We start from the raw sequence: 15,860 nt of genomic DNA, 5'->3' as shown, positions 1-15,860 counted from the left end.
AAAGATATAAGATTTGCAGCATCTGAACATGTCTGAAAAATTGCTTTTTTTTCCCCATAAAATAAATTGCCTGTTGCTACAGGAGTTGCCCTTAGACCATCAGGCTGGAGCATTGCTAACACCTCATGACACCTTCATTCATCTGATCCTATCTCTGAGCAACTGTTTTCTCCAGCAAATGCAATGCTCAAGTGCTTTGTGAATAATTTGATTTTAATCAAGTCTGTTTATCCATCACAGTCCTGCAGGCCACTGGCTGGGAGAGATGGTGGCAGCCAAATCCCACATCCTCCCCTTTATGACGGGGCACTTGATAATCAATCCAAATCATATGGCAGCAGGTTTTGAAGTAGGAAATGAAACTTGTGCTAATTTATCAGTGTTCTGGGAGCAACTTCTGTTGCTGTTATTTATTATACAACCAAAAGGGACAAGACCCCGGGCAAGACAATGATGGTGGGATTTGGCCTCTGTAGTGCAAATTTACTGGCTGATGCTGGTTAGGAGCTATTCGTGCAATGTGTGAATACAGGGCTGGTTGTAGAAAATCAAGTATTTGCTGTGTTTGCAGTGCTGTCTGGGGGAATTCGTGTCCCCTGTCCCTTCACAGGCTGCTCTTGCTCTGCCTGTTCACTCTGGTGCTTGGGGCTCTCCCCTTTGCTGGACCATTCTCAACACCCTGAAGTCTTGCTCGTAGCCAGGGAGGCCTAATTGTGGTGTGGTTACTGGTGTCCAAAATAATTTCCAAGCTTTTTCAGATGAGTGTTGTTGACATCTGTGATCACTGTGCACAGAGGTGTGAAGGAGGCAGCAAATTTTTATGGAAGGGATCTGGTGTTAAAATCATCTTTTTGGTCATGGTGCAGCTTCATGCATTACTGCCACAGCATGGTGCAGGCAAAAGAAAAAGGCACTTTGGGCCACATCTTTACCTTCTCCTGTCAGCTTGATTTCCTAAAGGAAAAGGCTGATGTGACCACATGCACATGTACTCCTTTTCATCCCCAAAAATAAATTTGGGTCTGTGGGCTTCTTCTGCCAGATTTGACAAGGAGTGAGACCTCCAAGATAAGCCATTCCAAGTCCTGGGAAGAGAGACATGATGAGCAAAAAAAGGTCCCCAAAAGGAGGGGACACTGCCATGTGAGCTGGCTCTATCAGACACTGTGGAGGGAGTGTGTCTGGGTGACAGCACTGAGGAAGAAGCTTCAGTCAGATTTTGAAATCAGCCATGGATACAAGTGTGTCACGTATTTCCTTCTTTCTGGCACAGGGAGAGTGGGGGGTGCAGTCTATAAAATCACGAAGTCACAGGAGTTGCATTGGTTGGATTTAGCAAGGCTGTGTACAGCAATATGGGAGTAAAGAGCCAGGTAGGGTTGGCATGGAGCTTTCTGTGCTTAGTCAAGGGCAAGTTGAGACTGATAACAATAAAGCAGGGATGCAGCCAATGCCTCTTTTATTGCTTCATATCCTAATTTTAATGGGAAAGCTGTAATTAAGGGAATTTAGCTCCAAGCTATGACCTCACAGGGTTGATACATCAGATGCTGCCTTAAAAATAACTCATCAGAAATCAGGGAGTCTTCCCTAGCAGCTCATCTTTTACCAATGCAGTTCCTCCTGAAATACTGGTTTCCAGGCCAAAACCTGGACTGGAATCCAGGGGGCAGAACGAGGCAGCTTTGCATGCAAATAACCTCTCCAGCAACATCAAAAGGTTGTTCTTTCCTCTGCTCTTGTCTGCTCATCTCTTCTCTTCTGGAAAAAGTGGTGGAAAACTACTGAGTACCAACTGTCCTCTGTTAAAAATAATGGTGGAAGTATCCTGCTAACAGGTGATGGAAACTTTTGCCCTTGGATGTCTGCTAGGCATGGTTTCTGTGGAGAGTTTCTGAGGAGCTTTGTAATATTCTGCTCTGGTTTTGTATTGTTTCAGAGCTCCAAGGAGCTCTCTGCTGCTTCAAAGGGAGGGTGAACCCTTTTTCTGGCAACGATTTGATAAGGTAGGGGTTAAGAGAATTGCTTGATGTTGGATGATTGCAGCACTACATGAAAAGATGCCCAAAGCTTGAAAGATTGAACTTTGATGAACAGACAGCTTTTAATTCAGCCTATCTCAAGGTAACCACGTCTGCAGTGGCTGAGGCTGTCATTTGGTGCCACCAGAGTTTAGACAGCACCAACAGAGGCAGTCCCCAAGCCTGCCACAGCCGTGGTGGGTTCCAAACCTTGCAGCTCTGCCCTCCCCATGCCAGTGCAGGCACCTGTGGGTCCGTGCTGAGCTGCTGAGCGATCCAGGGTCATAAAATACATCCTGCCCCTTTCTCCCAGGGTTACTAAATACTTTATGCAGGTCACTGTGGCCCCACAAAGCCACATGTTGGCAGAGCAGGAGCGGTGGGCTGGTGATGGACAGCAGTGGGTGAAGTGACACGTAATCAGCAGATCGTTTTGTTTGCAGACTTCTTATCTGGAGGCGTTTGCATCAGAACTCTAAATCAAGCAAAGCTGCATGTGAAAGGCACTCCTGACTTGCAGGGGAGGTCACAGAAAGGGTAATTTTGTTAAGCTATTGAAAGAATAAAACAATCATTAATGAGCTGTTCTCTCCATTAGTGAAGCGACTTTTATCCGGAGATGTAAACATATTTAGGAGCATTAGGAATAAGAAAGATGGGGGCCTGTATCTTTGATATTACTCCCTTAGGGCTGGTTGTTCAAAATTCAGAGCCTTGGACCCCAAGATTCAAAGCAAGGACTGATTCTGGCTTCAGGTGAAACCATGTGAGCTCTCAGCACTTCATAGGGCTGGTGTGAGAACTGGGGTGTCCATGACACAGCAGCTAAAATTAGTTAAAAAAAAAAAAAAAAAAAAGGAAAGAAGAAAAAAAAGAGAAATTTTGATGGGAGAATGGATAAAAGCCAAAAACCTTCCCAGTATCAGTGGCTGATGCAGGAAGAAAGTCCTGCTCTCCTCTCTGCCATTCCCCTAGCAGAACCATGTTGAAATCAGTAAATATTGGGCAACTTTGAACAATCAAACAGTCCTGCACAGCAGGGTATCACCCAGAGCTGCAGCACAGCCTCAGAGCACATTGGAAAGATCAACAGAGCTGCCTGGTCATGGTGTAAAGTTCACTTCCAATTCTATGTGAAGAATCATTGCATTTCTGTTCCCCTCAAGCTAGGAAGCTGGTCCCATGAGCAAACCTTGGGAAGAAGTGAAGGGAACACCACTTAGTGTTTGGGCTGGAGCTGGTGAGCACAGGAGTCCAGCTCCCACAGACCCATGGCAGCTGTTTCTCCCCAATTCCTCAACTTCCAGATCTTTTCCCCTTTTCTCTTCAGTCAACAACCACTGTTGCTTCTTGGGTGCTTTTGGCTTTCCACACAAAACTAAGAATGGTTTCAAATGGAAATTTGGGAAAATAATAGCAAGGAGGATCTCCTGGAACAAAAAAAAGGCCCCTGTGGAGTTGACAAGGCTGCAGTAATGAGAGGAAATTAGCACCTCAGTTTAGCTTTGGGTAGAGCCTGTCAAAATCTGTTAAAAATGATTATATGAATTTCCCTTCCCTGACTCTCTTATACAAGTTTTAAAATGGAAAATGTGTTGTACAAGGAAGTTCTTCTCAAAAATCATTGACTTTTTGATAGGAAAATATGTCTGTTTTGGTGTTGGCCACAAAGCCTCATATTTTTTCCTTTGGTTTTTACAAAAGCTTGACATTTTGATCCAATTAGCTTTTCTTCTGTGCAAGGTACAATTGAAACCTCTCCCCAGATAACAGTTATCACAATGATGATGAAACCACAAGGTAAATTCTGCCCATTTCATGAATGAGCCCAATTTTTATTTCTCTTCATCACAAAAGTCATCCCACATTTGTTGTACACATTGTTGGTTGCTGTGTTACGGGACATATCACCAGGTATCAGATGCTTTACTCTTGCAGAAGCACTTCTAATGGAGATGGAAGCTTCTGTTGGCTGAATTTTAGAACAACAGCAAAAAATAATAATACAAAACAAAAATATCATCTTCAGCTGCATAGCAAATATGGATCAAAAATTTAACACTGTATCAGATCACAAGCGTAAATATACCTCACCATAAATAAAATTCATTGTACAAAATAACTCAAGCAGCTTTTCATACAAATATCATACATTTGACAACAGTTTTTGAGAATATTTTCTTGGTTTTTTACACCTTTGATTCTTTTCTCTTTTGTTCTCCAATACACATGAGCCTACTGGACTGGAGTAACGCAGGAGGAAAAGGACTAATGTTGTTCAGTGCTACTAAGTGCTGTCAGAATTTAAAAGGAAAACCACTGAAGCGCTGCATTTCATCTAGTTTGCTTCCCCTTTCTATTGTAGCATTGCAAGTCAAGTGTAGCATCATCCCAGAAAAGCATGTGTACTGCCAACAGTCACATTTTGTAATGGCAAAGTCAGAGGGAACATTAAAATAACCCAGTCTGACTTCATTCATGGCACAGGCCATCCCTTCTCCCTGTAATTTCTGTATGGAGCCAACAACTTGTCTTTGGAGTAGACATTCCAAGTGGTGGCTGGTGAGTGCTGGGCAGTTTGCAGACTACTTTAGCATAAGCAGGAAAATACAGGTAATAAAAAACAAATCCGTTGTCAGTGGACTTGGGAGGATTCATACAGGGATCAACATTTCCCTAAGAAAACAATATTAGAAGTCTGCAGATTTTTATAAAAGACTTAAAAATATAGGACTGAAGCACAACTGCAAGGAAGACTCCTAAACTTGGCAGAAAATCTGCAAGTATCCCTGACCCCCTGGCAATCCATTATTATTTAGCCCCTACTCTTACAAATGTGCTCCCTATTTCCATTAACAATTATGACATTTAAAAAAGTACGGGAGGAAAAAAAGAACATTTTCAATTGAGTTGTTTAAAGATCTAAGCCTGAACCTTTCTCATATACAGACAAAGAGGGTGAGAAAACTGAAGCTAAGGAGACTCTTAATCCTTGAGATGATCAAAGGACAGTAACATCAAATCTCAGAAATTAAGACTGTGATTATTACGAGCTGATATCTCATACTACTTGAGCAAAAAGCAAAAGATCTGCATACACTCTACCATCAAAACACTTCACATTTTGTTCATGCACTTTGACATTTTGCTCAAAACATTTAATCCCTTGGAATCTGGAGGGATTTTACATTTTTGCTGGCAAATCTGAGGGCAACAAATAGTTTCAACTACCTTTCTTTCAAGTACAGACTGTACAACAACTTTCCAGTGCAACTGTGTTTTGCAGGGTTGTAGGGAATTATGCCAAAACTACAGGAAAAGAATGCAAACAGATTTACAGATTAGTAGGTGAAATATCTCATGACTCACTCCAGACCTAAACTGATGAAAAGAGGGATTTAAATTCACCTAACTATATCCCATTTTGTCTAGGTAGCTGTGACTGGGCTGTTTGGTACAGTTCATCCTTTTGTAGCAACTTCTCGTTCATGCTGGTTTCCAAGAAGATTCCAGCATTCTACAGCTTGTCAGATGTAATAGGACACTTAATTTGTGCTGTGCCTAGAGGTGGCTCTGAAAGCCAGACAGGGACTTGTGCCAACTTTTCAGCAAGACTTTCATACCAAAATAACAAGCACTTGCTATTTAGGTCAGGAAAAATAGGATCTTGGTCGGATCTATCTTCCTTGCATCTTGTTTTCCACAAAAAATAAAGTGCTTGATTCTTATCTTCCTTTTAAAAATATATATCTCTAGATACCCTCACTCCAGTAGTGTGGAAATGTTGGATCATGATGGAATGCCAGAATTGACATCCTTAGTGGAAGAGTAAGTAGAGAGCAAGCCCCAGATGCTCTTCTGCTGCTCTTCCTCACTGCACAGAGGAAAGAACTCGCCTTGCTGGGCTGGGTCCTTCCCTGACACTCCAAGATTTCAGCCAGACTTCCTGAGATTTCATTTTACTTTCAGATTACTATGCTGCACAATTTCCTCCCTGCAGCTGAAAAGGTCTGTCTCAGTAATAAAAGGAAACTCAAGGTGTGAAAATGTCCAGTACTTGTCACATGTGGAGTATTGTGTTTATCAAGGGAGTAGGTGATGAGAGTCTGGGAGCACAAACTCATGCCACACACCAAGATCTCCTCTTGCCAGCAGTGGTGTGCTGGCTGTTCTTTCTGAAGACAAAAAACTCCAGCTCAGGTAATTTCTACTAATTAATTATATGCTCCCTCTGAGAGAATAAATGCCCAGGCTCTGCCTTTTTAACATCTGTAACAACATGCAGTTTACAAGGCATGATGAAATGCATGGAACAAATATGTATTATCACATCTGGACACAGCAATTTTTGCTGTGGCCAGGCTAGAGCTGAGGAAACACCGCCAGTGGTGAGGCTGGCATAATTTTCTCTTGGAGCACATGGTTTAATCTCCTTTCACATCAAACATAAGCTTTTGTATCACTCCAATGACACTGCTGAGGGTTAGAAGCAAGTTAGACCAGGAGTTATGAAATCCTCCTTGAAGTTCCACCTGAATTTCTTCTCAATATCCAGGGATCTTAGATTAGCTGAGTGGGAAAAGGCAACAGACTCCAGTGTTCTCTCTGAACATCTCTGAACTGGGAAAATCTGGGTATGTTTTTAAGCTTATCCTATATTTTATCTTTTCTAAACAATCATATAATTTCTGAGTGATGGGAAGTTCCCTAAGCCCTGCTGGTAGTCACTATTCTCTGGAGAAAGGTATTTGTTTGCTGTGCCACTAGGAATTTGTCTAAACCAAGGGAAAACAGCACCTCAGAACACAAACAGGTGACACATCCTGGTTCTCACCCTTAGTTGAAGAACAAAGACCCTGTATGTTCAAGGTAACTACACTTGCATCCTGTCAGCACCAGTGATTTTTCCACCCAAAGTAATATGTTTCAGAGCACATTCACATGAATGCAGCCTCCTCTGCAACCCACAGGAAATCTGGTTTAGTCCATAGATGTGTCTTCAGGGAAGAACCTCTGCATTAAATTAAGTGGACATCCCATAGCATGGAAAAAGCCAGGCTTCTCTTTCCCCAGCTCTCTGAAGTGCTCAGGAGTTATCTGGTGACTGCATCATTGCTATCCTCAAGCCCACATGCCAAAGCTCATGGAAACAACTGCTGGAAAGGCCAAGGACACAGCAGAGAGCACAAAGCTCACCCCTGCCTGGGTCAGGCATCCATCCACAACTGGCCTGGCAGGGCTCCTCTGCACCCAGCACTCGATCCATGCGTGACATCCTGCATTCATCCCTTCTTCCCCTCAAAGAGTGGATCAGGGACTTGTCCTCAGCCCCTGCTGCTCCTTGGCTGGTGGCACAGGTCATGGGGGTGTTGATTTGTCCTGCTGCTTCTGTGGTGGGAGCGAGTTCCCGGCGCCATGGGAGCATGGAGATCTCCCACCTGAGGCTGCGGTATGGCTTCAGAGAGATGTGTGGACTGGGTGAACCACAGGGAAAACCACTTCATGGAAGAAAAGCACATTTTGCCCACCCACCCCCACCCCCCTCAAGTCCAAAAGCTACGAGTAAAACCGATCACAGGGATGGTACAGAGGAACATGCACTCACACGGGGTGAGGGGAAGGTGTGTCCTCGTGTGGGGAGGCAGACCCAGCCTCACTCCCTTGTCAGGCCACACACCATCAAGTTTACCCCTCCCTTTAGCTGCTCTGGGTTCAGTCCCTGCTCCCTTCCCAACCCGTGCAGGGTCCATGTCCACACTAGCAGGTGGTGGCCAGTGACTGGTGGATGGGCGGCTGGAAGCAGCGCACGTGCTCCACCGTGGAACTGTCTGTTTCCACCGACTTCATGTACTTGTTCAGGATGGCAAAGATCTCGTTGTTCAGGATCTGATACTTCCTGATCCTGTCGGCCATCTTCTTCAAGGGCTGGAGGGATGGTGAGGGAGAGAAAGAGAACATGAAAGATTTTATGTCATCTGACCAGCCAGGAAGTAGCAGCAGCTGAGCCCTGCTGCTGGAAAGCTCTGCTAAGACAAAGCAGCTCTAACACATGCTCCTGCTCCACTTAGCACCTCGCAGGGACCAGTGACTCGCTTCATTACTGGGTTTGATGACTCAAGGAAGAGCATTAACAGGATCACTGAGTGGTCCTCAGTTAACCACTCCAAAGTCTAGGCTCCCAGCTGATTATTGATAAAGTCAGTGAGATCACAGGATGGTTGCTGGAAATACCAGCTCCTCAGGTCCAGCTTCCCAACCCCAGGAAGAAGGGAAAAGCTTTGGGAGAAAAAAAGATTTGATTTTTGAGCCAATTAAAACCTTGGCCTCTCTGCTGAGACTGCAGATGGAAACCTTACAGCAAGGGCAGCCAGTAGGAATAAGATTAACACCAGGCTTTGCTGTAATTGATGAATTTGGACAAAGCAGGATAGAAAATAGAAAGCAGTGTGTTGGTTTTGGTCCTTTGGGACGTCACCGTTCAACTTACCACGTTTTTTATGATTTCATCTTTCCCATCCTGCCTCTGCACCTTCAGCAAGTGGTAGCAGAAGTCAAAGAGGTCAAAGCGCCGTTGCTGTCCAAGGAGAACAATGATCGAGCAACCTGCCCAGTTCAGACCATCTCCAAAGCACTGCCTGGGGGGAGGAACAGGGTGATGGGTGGGGAGAGATGACAGGATAGAGTTAGGCAAGAGAAGCACCATGGCACCAGGAACTTTCTTTGATGAATTCCTAGGGAAACTGGGTTCAGTCCTGCTCCTAGAAAGTGAGTATACACCTAAAGAAAATTAACCCAGAAGGAGAAAATACAGAATTACATCCAGGATAGGTGCATAGGATGAACCACAGGGTTAAGATGGGTGAGGACCTAGTATTGGGTTGTTGGCCTATCCACCCATCTCCTGCCTGTCACTCAGGCACTTTACCTTGCTCTTTCCTCCAGCTGTTCCAGTACGAAGCTGAGCACAAGCAAGCCCTTTCACCAAGGACCCACACTCCCCCTCTACCTGCACAGAGGCTCTCACTGCAGCTGAGGGCACGGCGGGGGCCAGCCGGGCCTGTCAGCCCGCGAGCAGCCGTGGCAGGAGCTGCCTGGGGACACTCACTCTGCCGTGAACTCGTTGGTGCCCACGGGGATGCAGTACACGAACTGCATGGCGCTCCAGAGCCGGTGGAACTCCACGCACTCGTCCACGTGCATCACCCCGTTGGTGGGGGGCGGCCCGCGCCAGATGGGGTCCTGCAGGTAGCTCCGGATGCGCGTCAGGATCACCTCGAACATGGAGAGCCCGCAGCACAGCCGCTCCTTGGTCAGCAGGTCCCCCTCCCGGGCGATGGCTATTTGCTGAGGACAGGGACAGCCAGAGGGACACGAGTGAGGACGTGACCCACACCCGCCGGATTTAACGCTGCCTGCTCTCTCCCCGGCTCTGTTGCCTCGTGGGAGGTCCAACCTTACCTCTGATGGCTGCTCCCACCAGACAATGCTCATCCCTCAAACAGGAGGCTTAATGTGGTGCTCTGCTCTATTTCACCGACCTCAGGATCTTTTGGAGTAACTATGGACGTCAGAACAGCAGAGCTGAAGGCAAAGCTCTGACCAGAAATACTGATCCTTAATTCTGCTAGCATGCTGCTCTGCCCTCATAGTGCTACTCAGCGTTTCGTTTCAAGATTTTCATTTCATCATTCATTTAATGGGTTTCGTCTCATGATTTCTGCAGATTATGAAGATAAAACAGGAGAGAACAGGAACATTTTGCTTCCCAGGACATTGCCATCATCTCTTCAAAATGCAGATAGCCTATGGCTTTCTTGATCTCCTTTGTAGTTAGGGTTAAAAAGCTCTGAGGAAGATGAGAAGCCACTGCAAACTTGATACTAAAAAACTTGTGGTTTATAAGAAAGCCAAATAATTTTACCCCAGATGTGGAAGCTTTACACGTGGATAATTTCTGTGACATCCCCGCTCAGATTTAGATATACAAATCTGGAATAGCTCCACTGGATGAAGTTAGTTTGGCTTTTACACTAGAGGCAAATTAAAAGAGAATTAACTTCATTTCAGCCCTACTGCTCCCCATGAGGACAAAAAAAAAAAAAAAAAAAAAGAAAAAGAGGGATTTAAAAGAAGCAAGCAGTGCCTTCCCCCAAGCTCACTGAGTGGTGCAAGCATGAGGGTCTCTCTCTGCCCTGGTATCCTCCCAGCTGCCCCATTTCCTGCTGTTCCAGTGGCAGGACTGACTTCTCTCTGCAGTGCTGCCAAAAATAACTCATGAAATGGGAGCTGGGTGCTGTCAGAGCTGTGCCTGTGGCTGTGGGAGGCTCTGGCTCTGCCGTGCTCACCTTGGCAGAGGAGTGGCTGCACAGGCAGAGCCTTTCACCCCTCCCACCACTCTGGAACAGGCCACAGAACACGTGTGACATTTACTGAGACCCTGCCTATTCCAGAGGACCTCCTGGAGCTTTAAGCAGTATTTAAGCATTTGCTCCATTCCCAGCTGTCCCTGCAATGCCTATAAAAATGTTATCCTCAATCAGTCACCACGGGGACTTGCAGCAGCTGGGACAAAGGGCAGGCACATGTCCTGGCCAGACATACTCATTAAGAACATGAATTATGCTTGGTTTACTTGGGTCATCTTCATTCCACTCTGAAAAATACATGAATGTGCTTGCACATCCCCATTCCTGATTATCAATTTATGCTGGCAGTAACCTCAAGCATTTTTAGTTTGGTTGCTCTTGAAATCAGAAGCTTTGCAGTTCCTGCTTGTGCCACAATTTCAAGGATGTTCTGGGGATCTCAGCTTAATTAGTATTCAACTAAGAGCAAGTATCAAGAGAAAGCTGTCATCATGTGCAGAGGCCATATCTGGTGTGGGATCCCTTGATCTGTTAAAAGCAGAACAGCATCACTGGTTCCATGGCACACACCTGCATGTGTTTGCTTGGCAAGTACAGGTTTATTTCATCCATCTTTTTTAGCTAAAGGCTGTACACTGTCCCTCTCCTCACCTGCTCCAAGCTCTTATGGGCACAGATCTGCACACACTGGTCTATCATGGCAAAAGGAGGGCACAGTAGATACAGAGCCATTTCAAATATAAATTATGTGTCAGCATTACTGTTTGCTAAAATTTTACATAGTGATCAAAGGGACACGTTTGAGAACAAACTTCTCCAGTGATCTTAGTATACAATTTCTGAAGAAATCTTAAATTAGAAAAGGATGCATCTGGCTTTCAGTGTAGGTAGTGCCATTCAGTTATGCACACTCACAGACAGAATTTGGTTCTAAGATTCATCACAGTAAGACCAGTCTTTGATACAGGACCACCATCCTAGGGTAGATATCTGAACATGGGCAAAGCAGCTGGAAAGCTGCTGGTCCCATGTTCAGAGCTGTCTCACAGTCCGGGGTCCCACTGATTTCTAAGATCAGGAGAGGAAGGATGTTCTCAAGGTAAATTGCTACAGGATGCCACTGTGCTGACTCAGTTATTCCTTCTGTCTTCAGAAGCAAATGCTCTGATTATTTCCAGGGAAGAAACCAGACTGGCCAAGAACTTCTGAAAACCTCTTATTAAATACCTTTATGGTCAGCATTAAAGGGGAGAGGATTCCTTTAATGAACCACTTTGACCCCCCTGCTTCTTTATAAATGGTCCCTCAAATAGCTGCTTCTGGATTTCCAATGCAAAGTAATTATTTACAGCAATCATTGGCAGTTTTCCTGCCATTGCACAAATCCAGTTTTGATTTTCCAGTTTTTGAACCTCTTTTACAGCCTGTATACTGGCGAACTTGACAGAACCCTACCCAAAACCTGCAAAAACCCATAGATCCCCACTATAACATGCATGGGGCCACCTTTTGGGAGAGGCTTCGGGCAGGCAACTTCAGCTTAGATTCTGGACAATTGTTACAAGGCATTTATGCATTCTGTAGGAAAAAATCCTGTATAGCCTGTGTCCAAAACTGCATTTCCAAAATGCATGTCCAAAACTGCATAAAAGGAGCAAGCTTAGAAGCTATGGAGGCATCTATAGAAAGCAACTCTTGTGTTCATTTACATTTGAGCTCAAAAAAATCTGGTACCCAACCGTACCTGTGTGATAAATATGGGAACAGTTTACAGAAAAATAACTTTTTAGTGGGACATGAAATATCTTTTGTTTTCATCACCATTGTAACTAGAGCAGAGATAAGCAACGAGTGGACTCTAATAGCAGAATTCAATGATGATTTTGCATGGAAAGAAGGAGAGATAGAAAGACCAACACAAAGACACGAAAACACAGAGGTGAATTCTTTTTCTCGAGTGTCTCCTTTAAAAGGAAGTGTCTACAGAGTAAGATAAAGCCCTCAGTTTTTCAGCAAATTTCTCTGTTTCAGATGATTTTCAATGATGCAAAGTTCAAAATGTCCTTGATCCATGAGGAAAAAAAAATACAGGAACAAATATCAACCACTTTCTGCCTGCCATAGATCTGTCACCTCCTACACCAGCTGAGTGTTCGTTCCATTCCCACATCAGTACATTACAGGAAAAGGGTGTTGATTCATTTGATACGTGAAAGATTTTTATCCCATCAATCCCAAGTAAATGGGCACTTGAAGTTTGATTATTACTATCAATGGACCTCAAATTTTGCCCATTACACTGATCAGTCTAGGAGATATTTTAAACAGTACTGAGTTTCTGCACAAGAGATCTTTCCCAATCTGAGACCCACGTCAAGAAGACACTTAAATGGAGCTGTAATTTTAAGCATGTGCTGAAGCTCTAAGCATGTGCTAGGAGGGAAACCATTCACAGATGTTGTCCTTGACAGGGATGAGCTTAAATGGACCCCACTGCAGTCCTAAAACGGGATCCCCAAAAGTGATGGCAATTGATTTTTAGGACAGCCCTGCAAAGATTCTCCTCAAACCACTCCAGCAATTCTCCATCTTTAAAGTGGAGATGAAGAAGCTTTTGAAGTTGTTCTGATTCAGACCTGGCTTCTATCACACTTGCTCTCCATCTACCTGCCAGTTCTGACTGGAGGCAGCAACACAAATAGTGTGTGGTGCCTGGACCTACTTACAAATTTCCTTTCAGAGTGTTTGCTCGGGCAAGGATTCAGATTTGCTCGTCCAATTGATGTTTTGGGGGAAAAAAAAAATCAATCAATCAATTAAAAAAAAAAAAAAAGAAAGGATCACTTTTCCCAAGGCCATGCAGGCCATGTGGGGACTGCTACGAGTTTCCAACAGCCATCCCTTCCAATGCAATCCTTACCTGCGGAGTGCCCAGCCTCTCTATTAGGGGAACCAGGTGAAGTGGGGCATACTTGGCTTCGAGACGCTTCATGCGCACCTCCAAGCGTTCTCCTTCTGTCAAGCGAGCAGCAAACAGTGAAATGAGAGGAGGAAGTGGAGACCCGCGACTTTCCGCAGAGTTTGCTCAGAGCTGCCCCCCAGCAACCATCCGAGGAGCCTGTGGGACCAGGGAGCCAAACCGACAGCCATGAGGGGCCAGTGATGCAGAGGAGGGAGGGATGGGCGAGTGCAGGAGTGCAGTCTCAGCAGCAGCTGTATCACACATGTCCAAAGCACGTCCCTGGTACCGAGCACTCCTGTTGAGATGGACATTTCATGCTGCCATTCTCCAAAGAGGCTGTGAAATGGCTTCCAAACCTTAAGGGAACCCCCGAACTGACTGAGGTTTCAGGTTGTAACTGTGCTACAGGAAATGCACCCCTGGCTTTTGTTCTTTTGTTTGCACCTGATGTTTGGCTGTATCCACTGATCTGTTTGGAGGGGGAAGCAGGGTCAGAGCTAATCCTCAGCAGAGATGGGAGAGAAAACAGCCTCTGGGCAGAGACCTCTGAGTCTGCCCACTGCTTCCCTCTCAGCTTCTTACCTTTGATGTAGACCCTGGGCAAAATATTTTGGAAGGGAGCAGCATGCAGCAAATCACAAACTTCTTCCTGGGACTGAGGCAGGAAGAAAGAAAGATAAAGTAAGTTAAAAAATACCTATGGGGGAGACTGAATGGCTCAGGGGCCTGGGCAACACTAAACAGTTCACACCTACAGAACCTATTCAGATCCAACCCAGCTCAGTAGTAACTCCAGTGGTTTGAACTGAAATGATCTAAAACTGGAAGTAACACTTCAGCTTCAGTCAGGGAGTTTCCCTAACTCAAATATATACTTCCTGCCTGTATAAGGCCAGACCTTTATACTAATTTTCTGTCCTCCTTACTAGTCCTGAAAGTAAGAGGGGGATAGAGAATATGGAGGTTTCTATTTCATCTTACCCTGAATGAATTCCTGCAGCCTGTAGCGCCCAGGTGGAAATTACCCTGTGGCTTACTTATTTTAAGAAGTGTACATAAAAAATATACTGACATGTGTCTCTTCTGCAAACAGGCAGACCGTAACTGGTCTGAAATTATTTGGTTGTTGTTGTGGTGTACTCAGCCAGGGCTATCAGAATCCCAGTGGTGCAGGCACCAGGAAGAATAAAACAGAAGTCCAGAGAGGAATAACACCATGAGATGCCACCTTAGGGGATGCATGCCAATGCACTTGAGAAAAAAATAATCCCAAACACAGATGCACAAGGAGGAGAAACCTAGAAATAGGCAGGTGGTGACTGAGGAGCGATGGCCGACAGTACATTGTACACGAGTCTGCAATGGGAAACAGCAGCGAGGAAACCAAAGCTGTTCAACACAGAGGCATCGTGTCACGACAAGGCATCAGCCTGCTCCTGCAGCAGCCTACTCCTAGGACATGCTTTCAGTTCTGAGCTCACTGGAGAGATGTAGACACACTCGGAAGCAGATCATGACAGCGCAGCAGGAGGAACCCGGGGCCTGGATGGAATGACTCGGCTGGGCCTGTTTGGGATGCAGGGGTGGACACCACCCTTCCAGCCAGCAGGACAGTGGAGCATGGAGCTGCAGGAGGCTGCACCGGCGCATGGATGCTGGGATGAGAGCAAGTTTGTGGGAGTGCAGTTTGTGACACAGTGCTGGAGGGACAGGAACAGTCTGGGGCCCCTCCATGGGCACAGAGGTGCTGATGCTAAGGGGGTGGGCCTGCCACCTTGGTCATTTTGTTTGCAAAACATTGTTAATTCCTAGGTGAATGTTCTTCCATTGCTGTTTTCCTCTAATGAACATTTTCAGCCATTTGCAGCCTGCATTCACCTCATATCTGTCCCAAAATTAGTCATGTTATTAACAGACCTCTTCCCCAAGGCCCATTAACTGAGAGCACAAACTCTGCTTAGAAATTTCATCCCAAGCAATCCCTCATTCCTCAAACTTAAACAATAAAAAGGGGTAAAATGCAGCAGACTGGACATCTGCATCAGAGCCATTTTTGGCAGCAAATACTACCAGCCTTAGATCACTCAGACAGCTCTGAAGGTAATTGCAGTATAAAAGCAATTCCTCCTGCTGCATAAGAGCTCCATTAGAGGGAAAATCTTATTCTGTGATGGCTCCGTGCATCTGACATCCTCCAGCAAGTGGGAAGCAGTACCCACTGCATGCAAAATGGCTTTGTATTTCAAGCCTATTACTGCCAGAAAAAAACAAGAGAATCCAAGAGGGAGAGACTCTGTCTGGCATAGAAAGTAGGCAGATGTGGACTTTGACGGGCAGCCTTCCTTAAAGGATCCCCAAAACTCCCACCATCTTTATCTTCTGCTATTCTAAAATGCCAGTGCACTGCTGATGTATAGTTCCTGGGACTGAAGGAACGTTTCTGCATTGAAATGAAGGATTTCTAAAGAAACCACCATGTCCCTTGAGTGTCCCATTAAAGATGTGATAGGA

General features: G+C 45.2%; 1 protein-coding gene across 4 annotated transcripts in view; it reads right to left on the bottom strand.

The window, feature by feature from the left end:
* Positions 1-3,822: 3,822 nt before the first annotated feature.
* Positions 3,823-15,860, bottom strand: part of CYFIP2 (cytoplasmic FMR1 interacting protein 2) — a 50,381-nt gene continuing 38,343 nt past the window's right edge. For 3 of the 4 annotated variants that reach the window (XM_085591452.1, XM_085591454.1, XM_085591453.1), the window contains exons 27-31: positions 13,932-14,004; positions 13,308-13,402; positions 9,127-9,365; positions 8,509-8,656; positions 3,823-7,946 (exon numbers count right to left, since the gene is read on the bottom strand). In XM_085591452.1, the coding sequence (XP_085447578.1) occupies positions 7,779-7,946; positions 8,509-8,656; positions 9,127-9,365; positions 13,308-13,402; positions 13,932-14,004 (723 nt within the window). In that variant the 3' untranslated portion in view covers positions 3,823-7,778. The remainder of the gene's footprint in view (positions 7,947-8,508; positions 8,657-9,126; positions 9,366-13,307; positions 13,403-13,931; positions 14,005-15,860) is intronic. The other variant, XM_085591455.1, reaches the window with a different exon arrangement.

This window comes from Lonchura striata, chromosome 13, assembly GCF_050655825.1.
Source record: "Lonchura striata isolate lonStrDom1 chromosome 13, ASM5065582v1, whole genome shotgun sequence".
Taxonomy (NCBI): Eukaryota; Metazoa; Chordata; class Aves; order Passeriformes; family Estrildidae; genus Lonchura; species Lonchura striata.
The sequence above is the reverse complement of the archived record's forward strand: the minus strand, read 5'-3'. Positions and strand labels throughout refer to the sequence as shown.